The sequence below is a fragment of the Blennius ocellaris genome, assembly GCF_963422515.1.
Source record: "Blennius ocellaris genome assembly, chromosome: 14".
NCBI lineage: Eukaryota > Metazoa > Chordata > Actinopteri > Blenniiformes > Blenniidae > Blennius > Blennius ocellaris.
The window spans coordinates 25,669,661-25,686,308 of NC_137663.1; the positions used below are offsets into that span (position 1 = coordinate 25,669,661).

Genomic DNA, 16,648 nt, shown 5'->3' on the forward strand with positions numbered 1-16,648 from the left:
GCTTTGATGTCTTTGTAATTTTTTTTTAATGTCTTCATCTTCTTCTGCTTCTTCTTCAGTTTGTATCCATAAAGTTGCATTACCGCCATCTGCTGGTTCTATCTAGCTATCTTATCTCATCGATTCTGTCCTCTTCCTTTCTCTCGTCGTCGTCTTTCTTCTGCACTTTCATCCGTCTCTCCTGACATTAAAAAAAACATTAAAAATAAAAGAAATCCTTCTCCTTAAAGATGAAAGCTTGTTTGTCTGAATTCATTTGACCCACTGATATATTTTTTCGACAAGAACACAAATACTTTGTCTCTCTCTCTCTCTCTCTCTCTCTCTCTCTGTCTCTCCTTCATCTCTGACTTTTAATCGTCTGAATAATGTTCACAAAAGATCCGACCTAAACTAGTGTGGAAGTGAAAGACAATATTCACAGCTGCTTACCTCTCATACGTTTCAGCTGTTTGTCTTCTTCTTCTTCGTTGGTCGTTTACTTTGCCTTCCTTGTGCGGTTGCAGCGCCTCCTGTCGTAACCTGGTGGAACTACCCAGAAAACCACGCAGTTCGAAAACATAGTTTTTTTATTGATCTTTTATTACAAACAGATTTGAAAAACCACCAAGGTCTGAACCTCTTCAATTGTAGCTCCAGCCTTGCACATACACCGTTTTTTTATATACTGTGTTTTGATTCAGCTTCTACATGAATAATGAGAACAAAAGCATTTATTTATCTATTTGTCTCGTCCCTGAACCTTTTAAAATGCGTTTGACGACAGGGTCAACCGGTCGTTCTCTAACGAGCAAAATATTGGCAGGTAAATAATTCTGGACACTCCAGATCAAGCTGAAAACGGTATGATTTTCGTGTGTGTGTGTGTGTGTGTGTGTGTGTGTGTGTGTGTGTGTGTGTGTGTGTGTGTGTGTGTGTGTGTGTGTGTGTGTGTGTGTGTGTGTGTGTGCGTGGTGTCAGTTATTAACAGTCCATCCACTCGTAGTTGGAGAGGGTGCGAATGGCTCTCCGGCGTACGTAGTGGTACTCAGTCTGACTGGATCCAAACGAGAAGTAGAGGTACCCTGGAAGGAAGGAAGGAAGGAAGGAAGGAGTGAGTGTCGTCACCATGGCAACAAGACAAAGCGTGTGACGTCACACCAAACCTCCCTCACCTCTGTTCTCAAAGGCGGCGTCCACTCTGAACCCGATGCCGGGGAGGTCGGTGTGGATGAACTTGGGGAAGCCGGCGTCCATTTGGCCCCGCCGGTCGTTGTAGCTGGAAGTGGAACGTCCAGGTTTTCATTAACAAGGTGGCAAAATAAAACTACTGAGTTTAAAAGCCTTCGTTGGGAGTTTTCACACTTTTTTTTCACAGCAGTTCCAGTTACGGAACAATCCAGACACAAGGACTCAGTAGGTTGTAAAACACACACTATAGATTAGAAGATCTTTTTTAAATCGAAATACTGTGGGAGAGTCAAAGTGGGTTTATATTTTGTATTAATTAAATATTAAATACAAGTGGGAGTGGCTATGTTGGACGCTCGGACCTCATAGACATTTTGTTTGTTTGACAGTTGCTGTTTGCTCTTAATTTTGAATGGAAAATGATTATTTGAGATAAAGAGACAGAATAGAAGTTAATCTACTTCCTGCTTGCTTTCATTCAGGAATAATTTTTGTTTGTCTTGTATTTTATTTTTTTTATAGTTGATTAAATCAAATCAAATCAAATCAAATCAAATCAAAGTAAACTAAACTAAACTAAACTAAACTAAACTAAACTAAACTAAACTTAATTTAATTTAATTTAATTTAATTTAATTTAATTTAATTTAATTTAATTTAATTTAATTTAATTTAATTTAATTTAATTTAATTTAATTTAATTTAATTTAATTTAATTTAATTTAAACAATATTAAATTACATAAAATGTAATACAATTTACTACAATTGAATTAATTACTTAATGGAAAACACATCGTCTTTGTATTTTCATTTCACAAAAGTTTCACATTTTTAGGGCAGTGTTTTGAAAATGAGGTCATTTAGGGGCAGAAACCCTGAAAATAATGCTGTTTTCATGTTGAGTACTGTTTTTACATAGTAAACATTACACTAAAAATACTTCGAAGCTCCTTTAAACTGTCTTTCTTTCTCATGCTGGTCAACTCATTATCAGAGAAACAATGAATTTTTCCATTTGCACTTGGAAAATGACACGTAAACTCACCCGTTTCACCTCCTTGGTTGATTTTCTGACCTTTACAGTTCATAACACTCACCTCCAGTATCGGTTGTCCACAAAGAAGAGGGTCCGGCTTGTGAAGGACACGTGGACGGCGGCGTCCACCTTGTCGATGGTTGAAGGGAAGCCGAGCTCACGGATGTGTTTGGGGTAACCAGGCAGCGAAGTGTTTCCTGTGAAGCCCCAGTACTGATCCCCTGTGGGGGCAGAGTTTCAGGAATCTTCAGTTCTTCAGCAGTCATTGAGGCTTATATTGAGTAGATTAATTGGTATCGGGGCCGGAATAAGGAGATTTAAAGTAAAAACCAACATAATCATGTCTTGTACATCAGCTGGACTTATGAATACCTCCGTGTGTGAGTACAGTTCATTACTACAATGGCAAGTAAAAAATACAAACGATGGGTTTTGGGATCTTCTTTGTCTTCTAGTTAAGATGGACTGTATAGTAGAAACGTGTCTTGTGCCTGGTGCAGTGAACCAAAATGTCTTGAAAATCAACGGTCACGTGCTTTTGGTGAATGAATTTAAAAAAAAATTGTCAATAATTAGTCAATAGTGTACAAAGTCTGAGTGAGAGTATCAATGAGAGTTTCTACACCGAGGCCTTCACTGTGTTTCAAGTGAAAACACAATGTTTTCTTTGTCAAAATCGTTTGGAAAACAATGTAGTCAGCATGCCAGGCCAGCAGGGGGTGCTGTTGTTGGCTTTTGAAATCACACATATGGCCATGAACATTGACAGTGGAATAAATCTTGTGCCGGGAGGAAGTGAATCAGAATTCTTTAAAGCTGAATCTGGACGGTCTAATTTGAAATCTACTGGTTTGTATTACAATCAAATTTAAACTGTATTTCATTCAATTTAATAATTCCGCCTCCGTATTTCAGGGCTTTATTTTTGGTACCTTGAAATAAAAAGACAGTGTTGTCTGACTTGAACTCATAAGCAGCGTCCACTTTGCTGATTCCTGCCCAGACGGACTGAATCGGCTTCACGTCGATTCCGTCCCAGGAGCTGCTCCTCCTCCAGACATATCTGACGAAATGTAAAAAAAAACAAAAACACAAAACCTCGTGAACATGCAGACGTGAACACTAAACTACAGCTGCAGCCGCCTCAGACTGATTCGTTTTGATCAACGGCGCGAGAAAGACGTCTCACCCGTCTTTGAAGAAGTACAGATTTCCTTGAACCGTGGTCGCCGCGTCGAAGGCCAGACGTGCGTCACATCTGTCTGGACCGGGTTCTGACGTGGGATCGGGTGTATCGGGGGGATTCGGTGGATCCGGTTTAGGAGCCGCTGTTTCCTGGTCTGTGGTGGATCCGACTCCTTCAGGAGAAAATAATGAGAATAAAGATGAGGCTCTGCAGGAACGTCTCTATAATAATACTAATAATAATAATAATAATAATAATAATAATAATAATAATAATAATAATAATAATAATAAAAATAATAATAATAATAATAAAAATAATAATAATGATAGTAATAGTAATAATAATAATAAGAATAATAAGAATAAGAATAAGAATAGTAATAGTAATAATATTAATAGTAGTAATAATAATAATAATAATAGTAATAATAATAATAACAGTAATAATAATAGTAATAATAATAATAATAATAATAATAATAATAATAATAACAATAATAATAATAATAATAATAGTAATATTAATAATAATAGTAATAATAATAATAACAATAATAATAACAGTAATAATAATAATAATAATAGTAATATTATTTTTAATAATAATAGTAATAATAATAATAATAATAATAATAATAATAGTAATAATAATAATAATAGTAGTAATAATAATAATAACAGTAATAATAATAATAATAATAATAATAATAATAATAATAATAATAATAATAATAATAAATGCAGTGAAACCACAAAGGAAAAAAGTGAGACAAGATCTCATAAATGAAAAATACAGAAAATACAGACAAAAACTACAGGTGACAAAACACCACAGGCCGAGGCGGCTAAAGGGAGAGAACATATATAACATTAATGTGGTATAATTTTGAGTAAAAATAGATCAATGGAATGAAAAAACAAGTTAAAACAAAAGGTAGGCTTCAATTGAATAAAGTCTATAGAATTGAGATTTTAGGAAAGATTTAAAAGAGGTCACTGATTCTGCCAGGTGTGACGTGACGTCGCCCGTTAAAACCAGTGAAACCGCGCGCCTCCTCACCGTAGAGCGCCTGGACGCCCCGGACGTCGTCGTCTGGCAGCACGTATCCGTCGGTGTTCACGAACTGGTAGGTGGGGAACATCAGCGCCGTCCGGACCTTGGAGTGACCGAGTCCCATCGCGTGGCCGAACTCGTGGGCCGCCACCAGGAACAGGTTGGCTCCTGCGGGAGCAACGACGGCGACGTCAACCTCGGCGTTCGACCCCATCGATTCCTATTCGGTGTCCGCACCTTGTCCCGAGAGCGTCCAGACTTCGTCTTCATCAAAGTGGGCGTCGCCGCCCATCCCTTGTCCGGGGGAGAAAGCGTGCGCCAGGACGCGGCCCAATCCGTCGAATGGAGCAAAATCTCCATGGTCTCAATTTAGAAGAGCAGAGCGAAGGGAAAGGTTAAATCTGAGCAGTGACACAGATAGTTGAGGACATTTTTATTTTTGTTCTACTGTTTTCTCTACTTTTCTCCCTCACACCTTTGTAACACACTTCCTGCTGCACTTTTTATGTTTTCTGACGCACATTTAATCATTTTCCCATATTGATCTATAGTTTATAGTCCAGAAAATAAGGTTTTAATTCAAATGTACTCAAGATATGAAATCAAAAACAGAAACATTTGGATGTTTCCAGGGTTCAAATTACAACGTGGCTTTCGGGGGAGCCCTATTTTCCGATCAGACCTCTCAAGTTTGTAGAATAGGTATGCGTGAGTATGTGTTTGGCAACTTGCCAACACATTTTTTTTACATGCGCGCGTCGTGACTCACGACGGGAGACGCAGCGGTTGCATAGAAGAGATTTTCGGAAATAGTAGGCCTAGCCTACTGTAGGCCTGATGAGCGAATAAACTCACAACATTGACATAATTTTATTACTATTATTTATTTCAGGAACCCGATGAAGCTTAACCCATAGAAAATATAAATATATATGCGAAAATTGCCAGTGTTTTTAGAGCTCCCCCTAAATTTGTCAAATTAGGCTTTCACGGGAGCCCAGCTCTTTCTTGTGGTTAAGGAGGTATTAGAGTGACCGCCTCCCAGATTTCCACGTTTGACTTCCACTTCCTCTGAAATTACACAGGAAACCTTTCATTGGTCGTACATTCTTATTTCTTTTTAAACTTTTGCCTTTAACATTTTTTCCATCCGCTTCCATTGACTCAATTCACTCATGGATTCACAGAGGAATCTCGACATTGGAAGTAAAACTAAATAAAAATTCAAATTCCCAGCTCTTGAATAGAATAGAAGTTATATTACATCAGTGCCTCGGTCGTATATTGATAAAGTTTGGTTGTTAAATCAGTGGTTTCCAGGTTGCGTCACATTCATGAGTAAAGTTGATGGTTTGCTGGAGATCCAGAGGGATTTTTTTAAATTTTGTTGTGTTTTTCGCCAAAGCGCTATAGAAGCAGCCGCTACCTCTGCCGTTGAACTTGATCATCATGTCGGCGATGCCGCTCTCGATCTGCCGGAACCGCAGAGGAGTGACGTCGCTGTACAGCTTGAGCGCCTTGGCCAGAGTCTCGTCCACGTCCCTCCGGCTCAAGTCTGGAGTGTATTGCGTCACCCTGTCGGGGGGGGGGGGGGGGGGGGGAATCAACATGTGTATTGTTGCTCAGGCTGGTTTAATCTCACGGCAGTTGGAAAATATATTGGACCGCTGTGATTAGTCAGCCAGTCGTCCCTCGCCCGCCTCCCGTTGGTGCAGAACGCTGCTGCTGGGCTTTTCAGAGTCCGTTTGAAAATTCTTTTATTTGTTTTTAAATCTCTAAATGGTCTCGCGCTGCCATACCTCTCTGAGCTTCTTTATCCATACGCTCCTGGTACCGAGGTCCAAACGGAAGCTCAGAGGGGAAAGAGCCTTTTCCATTGCCGGTCCTCACCTCTGGAATGCCCCCCCCCCCCCCCCCACTCCCTCCCTGTTAGACAAGCCCCCTCACTTTTTAAAACTCGTCTTAAAACCCATTTTTATTCTCTGGCTTTTACCTCAGCGTGAGACTCTGCTCTGGTTTTAGTGCCTTCATTTTTGTTTTTTTTATTGTTTTAACTTTTTATGTTTTGTTTATTGTTTTACCATCTGATTGTTTTTATTGCTTTAATGTTTTTTATGTTGCCTCTTATATTTTTATTTCAATGTACAGCACTTTGCTCATGTGGATATGTTGGGCTTTTCTATTTTCTCTCTAAAAGCACGTTGGAATGACTGTAATGTATTTAAAAATGTCTTTTTTTAACAATAATAAAAACATGAATGAACTTGAATGAACTTGAAAAAAGCAACCACTACTTTTTTTTTGTTTTTGTTTTTTTTGTTAGCTGTGTTACCGATAAGTGATGATTTTCTTGGTCCACTTCGGTCTCCCGTCGAAGTGGCTGTAGCTGGTCACGTCGGTGAAGCCGCATCGCGGGCGACTCATCACCTCCAGCGTGCCGGAGTCCAGCTGGCCCGTCGCCTCCAGACCAAAGAAGTCCTGCATGGTCTTGAGGGTGTCCTCGAAAGAGTCCAGGGAGCTGCGCCAGACCGAGTTGGGGGCGCTGACCCCCACGTCAGAGAAGAACCTGGACAGGTACTCCTGGAAAACAAGAGGCGACGTGTTGGTTGAACCCTGTAACTGACAATCCATCCAACCTTCCATCTACGACCATCGAAACATCTAAACCAGGGGTGTCAAGCTCATTTCAGTTGAGGGGCCACATCCACCCTAACCTGACCTCTGGGGGGCCCAACAAGTCAAACGTCACATATTAAACTGCAGATATGGACAAATGTTAAAGTCTTTCTTTCTTTTGATCCCTTTGTAACTGCAAGAATTTGCCCTTCTATTCTGAAATTTACATATTAAAGGAAATCAGATATTATTATATTTGCAAAAAAAACCCCCAAAAACCCTCAGTCACCTGTATCTGGATATTGTATTTTTATTCAGGATTAAAACAAGTTGTCATCATCTGGACATTTTCTTTGAGTTTACGTGTCTAAAGCATCATTTCAGATCAATTGGACACCTTTATTGTGAAAGGTGACCTCCACAGACGCATTAATAAATTCTGACCGAGGGCGGTTTTGAATGTCATTTTTGCCGATCTAGTGTTTTTAGATCAGCCTCTGTCAGTTTTCATATTTATACTTAAAAAAAAATAAATAAAAAATCACATGGTGGGCTGGATTAGATGCTCTGGCGGGCTGGTTCTGGTTTGACACCCCTGATCTAAACTCTTCCATTGGTTGATCTTTGCCTCCAGCAAAACAATTTTCCTGTGAACTCCTGAAGAGGATCAGAACAAGTGAAGGCGTATTCATGCTTTGCAGGCACCGTCACGTCGTGTCGTTCCGTCTTGATACGAAGCTTCAGCTCAATGATTGACGGAAAACTCCCAGTGCCAGATGAGTCCTACTGGAGAGGCCGGGAGCCTCCGGCGACAAGAAGACATGTCGAGTGATGTTAGAACATTTAACCCTCAGAAGAGGGTTTGAAGGTCTATTAGCTTGTACAACTTTGCGTTAAGAGTGTCGCATGCATGGATGCCACATTCACGCATTTTACTCCTCCTGACTCATTGGGATGTTTTCGTAGGAGTTTGACGCTTCTCTACCCAAGAACACGTCTGCAATTGCAAAGTTAAACTCAAAACCGAGCGAAAACTGGCAACCTCGAAGGTGTAAGACCCTCGGCGTCTCTGAAACACCCGACATTCGTTCTGCTTGCACACCTTGCGGAAAACTTCTCAACCACTTTTTGTTTCCAAGGCTTCAAATCCCCAAATGTCCAAACCCAGCGACCAATTCAACAATGTGGACGGAAGATGATGTTTACCTGAGCTTTGGTCACCTCTTCCTCGCTGTGTGGGGGGGTCGGCGCCGCTCCACCCAGCTCCACCGCCACCACCGCCGCCACCAGCGCTCTTAGAACTAGCGCAGCTGCCATGACGGTTCCCAGTTCTCGATCAGAACAGAGGAAGTCTCGGTTGGGTTGTTCTCTCCGGTTCCTCTCGGCCGAAGAGTCGTGATGAACTGTGAGCTTGTTTCCTGATTTGTTTGGCTTCAGCGTATAAAGCTACACAGGCGGCGCGATAAACACATTCCTGTGAGCGTCTGGACAGGTTGGAAGAGCTCAGGCTGAAATGTCAGATCTGCAATAACACGATTCTGACGACAACATTAGAACAGAAGCGCTTTTGCTTTGCTTGATTTGACCTCGGGGCTGTTCAGTATTTCGCTGTTGTCCTGAACCAAGCATCGCTCCTCGTGCTCAATCTAGTGATGAAACGCAGCGGCCAATCACAGGCCGGGGAGGAGCTTCGTACGAAAATCAACATTCAAGATGTGGATTTCACTGATCTTCTCTTGTCGGTCCAGTTTACTGAACTTTTTACAGCCACTTCAGCCGTTTTTAACTCAAAAGGCATTTTCTGGATTCTGATTGGCTCGGATGGATTTATGCTTCTCATTACTGCCACCTATGGGTTTGTCATGTTAGTCCCTCTTAATGACTTTTTCTGTGCGGGTTTGCATTTCAAGCTTTACTGAAATCCAACCAAACACACTGTTGATGTAATACAAGCTTTTAAAGAGGTTTGTAATACAGATGGACCCAGTGTTTTAACTAGTAAAACCATCTTTCTTAAAAAAAAACCCAGGACCTTTTCTTTTAAACACGAGTAAAAGCTGTGGAAAACCTTGTTAATTTTCTGCAGTGATTATTATTTGCATGAATGATTTCCCCCGTTACTCAGATTTGATAGAAATTTACCAGATTTTACGATTTTCCAAGTTATTGTATTTTGTTGGTAAAAAAAGTAAAATAACTAACAGTTCCAATAAAAGACTATTTCTCTTACTTTTGTTTTGTTTTTATCTTGTATTAATTTTGTTATGTATTTAAAAAAAAAAAAAAAAAAATCAGTTATCTTTAGTTTTTCCATTAAAAAAAAAAATCTCGTATCACTGGTGCCCTGGCTAATTTTATGGGTTTTATTTAATGGACAGGCAAAAAAAAGCCTTGGCTTCTGTCTTGATCTACTTCGGCTATATAAAAAACGTGTGAGCGTGAACTTAAAAGCATCATGAACTCAATGCACAAAATTCAACTTTTGCACTGAAACTATAGCTGCAACCGAAATAAACCATTCATTCAATCATTCATTCACTTTGAATTCTAAAAAGCTTGAGATCGGCTGACGTGTGTCAGTTGGATTTTTGACACACTTGTAAAAAGAGATTATTAATCTGAACGTGGCTCTCCTGAGTACGGTAAATAAAGGAAATTATGAAATGAGGCCGTTTCAAGTGAAACTGCGTTACTTTTGTTTAAAGAAAAAGTTTGTGTTGACACAGCAGCGTTTTGAAAATGATGTTAACTTCTTTTCTCGAAGAAACCACACAGACAGAGAACGACATGCTATAGCGGCTAAATAATGACGAGTACATTGACGACCGAGCTGGACTGTTGTTACGGCGACTATCAACTATAAAACATTGTCCTCTATCGTCCAGCTTGACGCGTTCATGGACTTTCATTTGGCTCCTGGCTTTGTTCTCAGCAGTCCATCCATCTGTAGTTGAACAAGGTGCGAAGCGCTCGTCTTCCTGCGTAGTGGTACTCGGTCTGCAGGGCTCCGTGTGAGAAGTACAGGTACCCTGAAGGGAGGAAGTTCAAGTGTTTCATTGACGCCGTGCGGGAACAAGAGCGCGACTCGACCACAGGCCGTCGGACCGGCGACGGCGGCCTCACCTCTGTTCTCGAACGCAGCGTCCACTTTGTAACCGGCGCCAGGCAGCTCTCTCTGGATGAACTTTGGATACCCGCGATCCATTTTGCCTCGTCTTTCGTTGTAGCTGAGAGTTAAAAAACAAGACATGGACGGACGTTTGTTGGCAGCGCTGACCAGATTACTATCGTCATCCCTAAAGCTATTTATTCAGCCTGGCTTTTAATACACAGGGAAATGGTGACATTTTTATATTTGTCTTATTTTATTTTGATTTGATTTGATTTTGCTTTTGTTAATATAGTGTCTGTTTTTATTGGAAAGCACTTTGGTCACGTTGAGTGTTGTAAAGAGCTTTAGAAAGAAAGAAATATTGATTGATTGATTGATCCCATGAATCCTTGATAACTCCCGTATCCAGTTTTACACAAACACAACAGGTACCATCTTGTATACAAGATTGTTTGCATTCAAAGCATCGATCCAAACCCTGCATTGATACGACAGGCTTATTAAAATCAGTCAATTTTGAAAGGATACTTATTAATATACTTAAAGGATATTTAACTTGAATTTTGTGAAATGAAACGGTGACCACTAGTGGCCCAACATGCTAACTACATCATTTTCAAAATGTTGCTGTGGAAACAGCAAAATTCTTCTGAACCAAAAGACGACGGCGTTTCTATTTTAAACGTTGTGTAAATGAGGTCCTTGGTCTTTTTTTTAACCCGGGGCTTGATCTATAATTAACTCCAAAAATGTTTAGGATGTGAATCAACTTGTCTGACTTCTAATCCCAATGCAGAAAGTCTGTCTGTCTGAAATAAGTCAGATTTGACAAATATGCATATATTAATTTCAAGTTAGGCATATTTAATAGACGGATATCCGGACGAAATTTCCATTTGGTTCATTCAGTGCATCATTTCTTTTAATTCTTCAACTCTCATGTTTCAACTCGTATCGGCTATATAAGTCAAAAAGGAAAAGATTTTTTTCTGAATCAACCGTGTGGACTGACTATGAGAAGACACTGTGATTTCCAATTCCATATAGGACCGACGTGCGTTTAACCAATACTGATGTACTTGATCTTTCGTGCAGCTTCAGTGAACAATGACGAACAAACGCTCACCTCCAGAATCTGTAGCCCACAAAGAAGAGGGTCCGGCTCGTAGACGCCACGTGGACCGCTGCATCCACCTTGGTGACGGTTGAAGGGAATCCGAGGTGCCTGAGATGTTTGGGGAAACCCGGCAGTGGAGTTTTTCCTCTGAAGCCCCAGTAATGGTCTCCTGCGGTGCAGCGTTGGAGAAGAGTGTGTGTTCCTGAATGACTTCACCAACTGTGCTCCAACTGCTCACGAGTCGGTTTGGTACCTCGAAAGAAGAAGACGGTATTGTCTCTCTTGTACTCATAAGCGGCGTCGACTCGGCTGATTCCTGCCCAGACGGACTCGATTTTCCTCGTTCTGATTCCGGCCCAGCTGCTCCTCTTCCAGCAATATCTGACAAGAAAAGATGGGAAAATACACAATAATCACAAACCTTGATGCCAATTTGACCCAACGAGAAACAAGAAGGCCGTTGCTGGGCTAATCCCCCGCTGGAGGGCTTTATATTTTCTCACAAAGCCAGCTCTAAGGCAGCACACTTGGTACACTAGAGGGTGTTCCATGGGTCCTAGTAGATAATTATGTAGAATCTGAAAGGTCTTCTTCATAAGCTATGTCAAAATACGTCTCCAGAGCCCAAAAGGTATTTTTTATGCACTTAGTGACCCTGTGACCTGAGGATCAAGGTCACCATAGTATCCCTTCCCCCTCTGAGATGTATCCACATGTGAAGTTTGGTCACTGTGGGCCCAGGGGTTGCCGAGATATAGGTAGAAACGTTCGAACGTACGGACGTACGGACGTACGTACGGAGACTGTTTCAAGATCACCCTTTGGGGCCTATCGGCCACGGCGGGGGATAAAAAGACATCTCACCCGTCTTTGAAGAAGTACAGATTTCCCTGAATCTTGGTCACGGCGTCGAAAGCCAGACGTGAGTCACATCTGTCTGGAACAGGTTCTGGACTCGGGTCGGGTGCACGTGGGGGTTTCGCCATAGGTTTCCTGGGGGGCTTTGGCTTTGGTTTTTGTTCGGTCGAAGGCTCATCTGATGTGGGTCTGACTCCTTTTATAGAAAAGGAATGTCAGCAGGAATGTCCTCGACTTCTGTGTTTGTACTGTGGGGGTGAGTCTCACCGTAGAGCGCCTGAACTCCCCGGACGTCGTCGTCTGGCAGCTCGTATCCGTCAGTGTTCACGTACTGGTAGGTGGGGAACATCAGCGCCGTCTGGACATTGGAGTGGCCGAGTCCCATCGCGTGGCCGAACTCGTGGGCCGCCACCAGGAACAGGTTGGATCCTGCGGGAGCAACGACGGCGATGTCAACGTGGTGTTCGAGCAACGTGACGCGGTCACCATTCCTGCACCTTCTGCCGTCAGCGTCCAGACTTCGTCTTCATCAAAGTGGGTGTCGCCTCCGTGACCTTCCCCAGGCGAGAAAGCGTGCGCCAGGACGCCTCGTGGGCCGTCGAACGGGGAAAAATCTCCATGGTCTGTTTGAGGGAAGAAGAAACCAAAGTCGCGCCAAAGAAACTGCGCCGCTTTCGCTTCACTGTTAACGGTTTGGCACTGAAGGGACTACCAGGGCGTCGACGAGGCGCTGAGTCTGTGATTTTTTACCTCCACTCGTGAACTTGATCATGATGTCCGCGGTGCCACTCTCGATCTGCTTGAAATCCAGCGGCGTGATGTCGCCGTAGAGCTTGAGGGCCTTGGCTAAAGAAGCATCCACCTCACCCCGAGGCAGGTCCGGAGTGTACTCCGTCACCCTGTTGGGTGAGAACAAACCATTAAACAGACACTCGATCGGTTTCTACGCTCGAAGGGGCTCGAACATGGACCGTCACCTGTACGTGATCGCCGTCCTGTCCCACTTCGGCCCTCCTTCGAAGTGGCTGTATCGGGCCACGTCGGTGAAGCCACAGCGCGGACGACTCATCACCTCCAGCGTGTTGGAGTCCAGCTGCCCCGTCGCCTCCAGACCAAAGTACTCCTGCATTTTTCTGAGGGTGTTGTCAAAAGAGTCCAGCGAGCTGCGCCAGACAGAGTCGGGGGCGCCGACCCCCACGTCAGAGAAGAACCTGGACAGGTACTCCTGGAACAGAACGAGGGCACACGCGTGGATCGATTGGCAGATGGAGGCGGCCGCTCAGGACGTCCAATGTCAGCTTTTTGGGGGTGGGGTGTCTTGCTCAAGGACACTTCAACGCGTGGACGGAGGGAGACGGGGAGTCAAACCCACAACTTTCTGACTGAGAGACGACCGCTTTGCCAACTTAGCCAACAGTATACGACCATGTCACTGAGGGATGTCGTACACGTCCTGAGGGTTTCTGAGTACAACTACAAAAAGAAAATTAACATTAACAACACAGCATAAATCATATTTTTTGGCAGTTTTTTTGTTTTTTTGGCAGTTTTTTTGTTTTCCCCTCTTTATATTCGCATGTAATAATTGAGGTTTGGAGGTGCCATCAACTAATGTCATTTATATACAAACAGGAGGTTTTTTTTGTTGCTTTTTTTTTTTTTTTTTTTACTTTTTTACAACAGGATCCCCTCTGGTATTTGTAATCTGGTGGTCGTTGACCTGATTACCTTCGTTTCTTCTCAGCTTTTCAGTAGTTTGGCCTCTTGCCAACCAGCTGCGCTCATGAGGAATGTTTGCCTGAACACACCCACGAACAGAAACTTCGAAATGAAAGCGATGTGGAGTTTCTCCGTGCGGATTTCATTTCGGCAGAAAAAGACCTCCACCTTTATTTTGTAAAGCACAATTGAAACACCAGCAAAGTGGTGCGCAAACAATGAATAAGATGCAAAAGCGCACAGTTCCCAGGTTTACATAAAATAGATCAAAGATACAGACAATGCAATGAAAACAAATGAAGAGATAACGGTTTTGGACAGTCAAGAGAAAACCTTACATCATTTCAAATGGTTCAATAAATATATAGATAAATACATCTTTTTTCAGTCTGTAACATGCATGTAGAACATTTGTCAATCCAGATAGAGAAAAATACACAAAATCTTTGATTTACTTGCAAGGATTTTGTTTCCAAGGCCATAAAATCTGTTTTTTCTTATTTGTTATTTCACGCCAGGCTTTCGATGTTTGTAGGAAACGCTGCCGTGCAGCTTGTTTTAACTGAAGTTTACACTGTGAGCCCTTTATTCAGATTCAGACAAAACCAGAACTAAACCAAAATGCTTCCCTCCCTCTGTCGGGACCCGGGGAATGAATCCAGTGAGCAATACGACATGTTTACCTGGGCTTTGGTCACGTCTTCCTCACTGTGTGGAGGTGTGGAGGGCGTCGCTCCACCCACCACCACCACCACCACCACCACCACCAGCAGCAGCAGCAGCGTTTTCACAGCCAGTGCAGCTTCCATGACGGCTCCTGGAGAAGAAACGTCTCGGTGGATTGTTCCCTCCGGTTCTGCTCGGCTGAAGAGTCGTGATGAACTGTGAGCTTGTTTCCTGATTACTTTCACTTTCTTTGTGAGTTTAAGGTTTGAAGGGACGCATGACTGGGCAATAATACATTCCTGCCAGTGTCTGAACAGGCCCATTCAGAACCACGGGGGGAGAGGTAATGACCGACTTGTGCCAAACGCCACTGGAAGCCTGCTTCATGTGCTTGGGCCTTTCTCCGTTTTCTGTTTTTCTCTGATGCAGAGTCTGGAATAAATCCAATCATGTACCGAACTGGGCCGATGACATCTCTTGTCTCCGGTTCAAAACAGTCAAATCAGACATGGTAGTGTTGTTTAAACGCTATAAGAGCTGAACAAACCTTTTAAAAGCATGATCTGTAAGCAGTTTGTCACAGCAGCCACTAGAATTCATTTGTTTGTGAATTTGTTTTGGGTTTTGTTCAAATGTGTGTACAGAATGAAATAGAAAATAGAAAATACATTATTGCGACTAAATGAAATAAGATAGAAACAAAACAGATCCAAAGCGGGTTCACGGCTCTAACAGAGGTTTACGCAGCCGCCAGCTGGTGATTCACAACAGATGATGTGGATCCGTTCATGTGCTTCAGCTGGATTGTGTCAGACGCTCAAAGACTCTCCTGATTTTCCACATGAGGGCAGCGACGACACGAAGTTACTCCGGTCTTGAATCGCAGCGATGAGCTATACCACCCGACTTTAATCTGGAATTTAATATTTTAATGTAAACACTTAAACTATAGTTGTTACATAAATAGATTAAATACTGACTCCCCTATATTCAAGACAGAAAATAAATTATTATACCCCTTAAATTAGGGTGAGGGTTACCCTTTAAATTCCCCACCCGCCATGAATCTCTGGAGTGTGGGAGTCCACCCCCCCGTTTGCAGTCACTAATTCTTCGGCCAAGTCTTATCGGTCCACGCTGTCCCACAGACTTCACACCTCATCATTTCCAGGACTTAAAGGATCAGCTCTTAACATCCTGCTGCCAAAGATTCCAGCTGCCGCCCCTCCAGAGGTGCAGTGGAGGTTCTGCCTCGAGGCGTCGCGGCTGCTCTGGCAGAGAACCGAGCAAATAACACACTTACATGAGCACTTAACATCGGGGTTGACAGATTTAAAGGTTTAAGGTGAAGTTCTACAGAGCTTTGTGACACCCCCCCTAAACCCCCCCCTCCAGGATGAATTCTATGCAGCAACATTTTACATGATGTAATAAAAACAAGCACAGATCAGGACAAAACCCTTAGATCAACATTGATGGGATTTATAGGCACGGAGAAAACTCGTATAAAAGCATACAGATCAAAACACGTTTGTTCGTCTGATTGACATTTAGTGTTGATAAAGTTGTTATTAGGCTTGATTTGTTTTCACCGCCACTTCTTTCATCACTTTATTGACAGAAAACAACACAAAGTTTACTGTCAAAATGGTGAATCTCGGTAATGATGGACACAAATCAGGCTATATAAACTACAAAAGATGGTTCTTTGAGAAGTATTAAGACGCTCTTTGCTTTGACAAATACTAAAAAACTTATCAGTGGAAAACATGAAGAGAAAATACTCCAGATAAGATGTTTTATCCACATTTGATCTGCTTAAAGAAAAGTTGGTTGAGAAAAGATAGAAAACATTGAAAAACCAAGAGTTCTTGTTCCATTGCATGGATTTAGAACCAAGTACTTTTTATATATCCCAGATCATGTATATGAAACATGTTTTTGTTGAGTTGCCACAAAACTTTTTTCTTGGCATCAAGTTTACTGGATAGAAATTTCTATATTTTCACAAAAACCAAACGATAAGCATCAGAAATTACTCCAATGTCGAGATAACATAATTTTTAATGAAACCTTCTGGTGCAAAATACAGTGAAACGTTCCAAAAACC

The 16,648-nt window shown here is 42.2% G+C and overlaps 1 protein-coding gene across 1 annotated transcript; it reads right to left on the reverse strand.

Moving 5' to 3' along the window:
- Positions 1-925: 925 nt before the first annotated feature.
- On the reverse strand, positions 926-14,640 carry mmp30 (matrix metallopeptidase 30). Its single transcript, XM_080509061.1, has 20 exons — positions 14,556-14,640; positions 13,131-14,040; positions 12,904-13,052; positions 12,651-12,776; positions 12,421-12,582; positions 12,160-12,349; positions 11,549-11,676; positions 11,305-11,464; positions 10,190-10,293; positions 10,049-10,095; positions 8,273-8,512; positions 6,783-7,030; positions 5,877-6,025; positions 4,688-4,813; positions 4,457-4,618; positions 3,398-3,566; positions 3,141-3,271; positions 2,270-2,429; positions 1,155-1,258; positions 926-1,064 (listed from the first exon to the last, which is right to left on the reverse strand). Exons 2-20 carry the CDS (start codon positions 13,280-13,282, stop codon positions 964-966), a joined length of 2,808 nt encoding a protein of 935 aa, XP_080365187.1. The 5' UTR covers positions 13,283-14,040; positions 14,556-14,640; the 3' UTR covers positions 926-963.
- Positions 14,641-16,648: the final 2,008 nt, after the last annotated feature.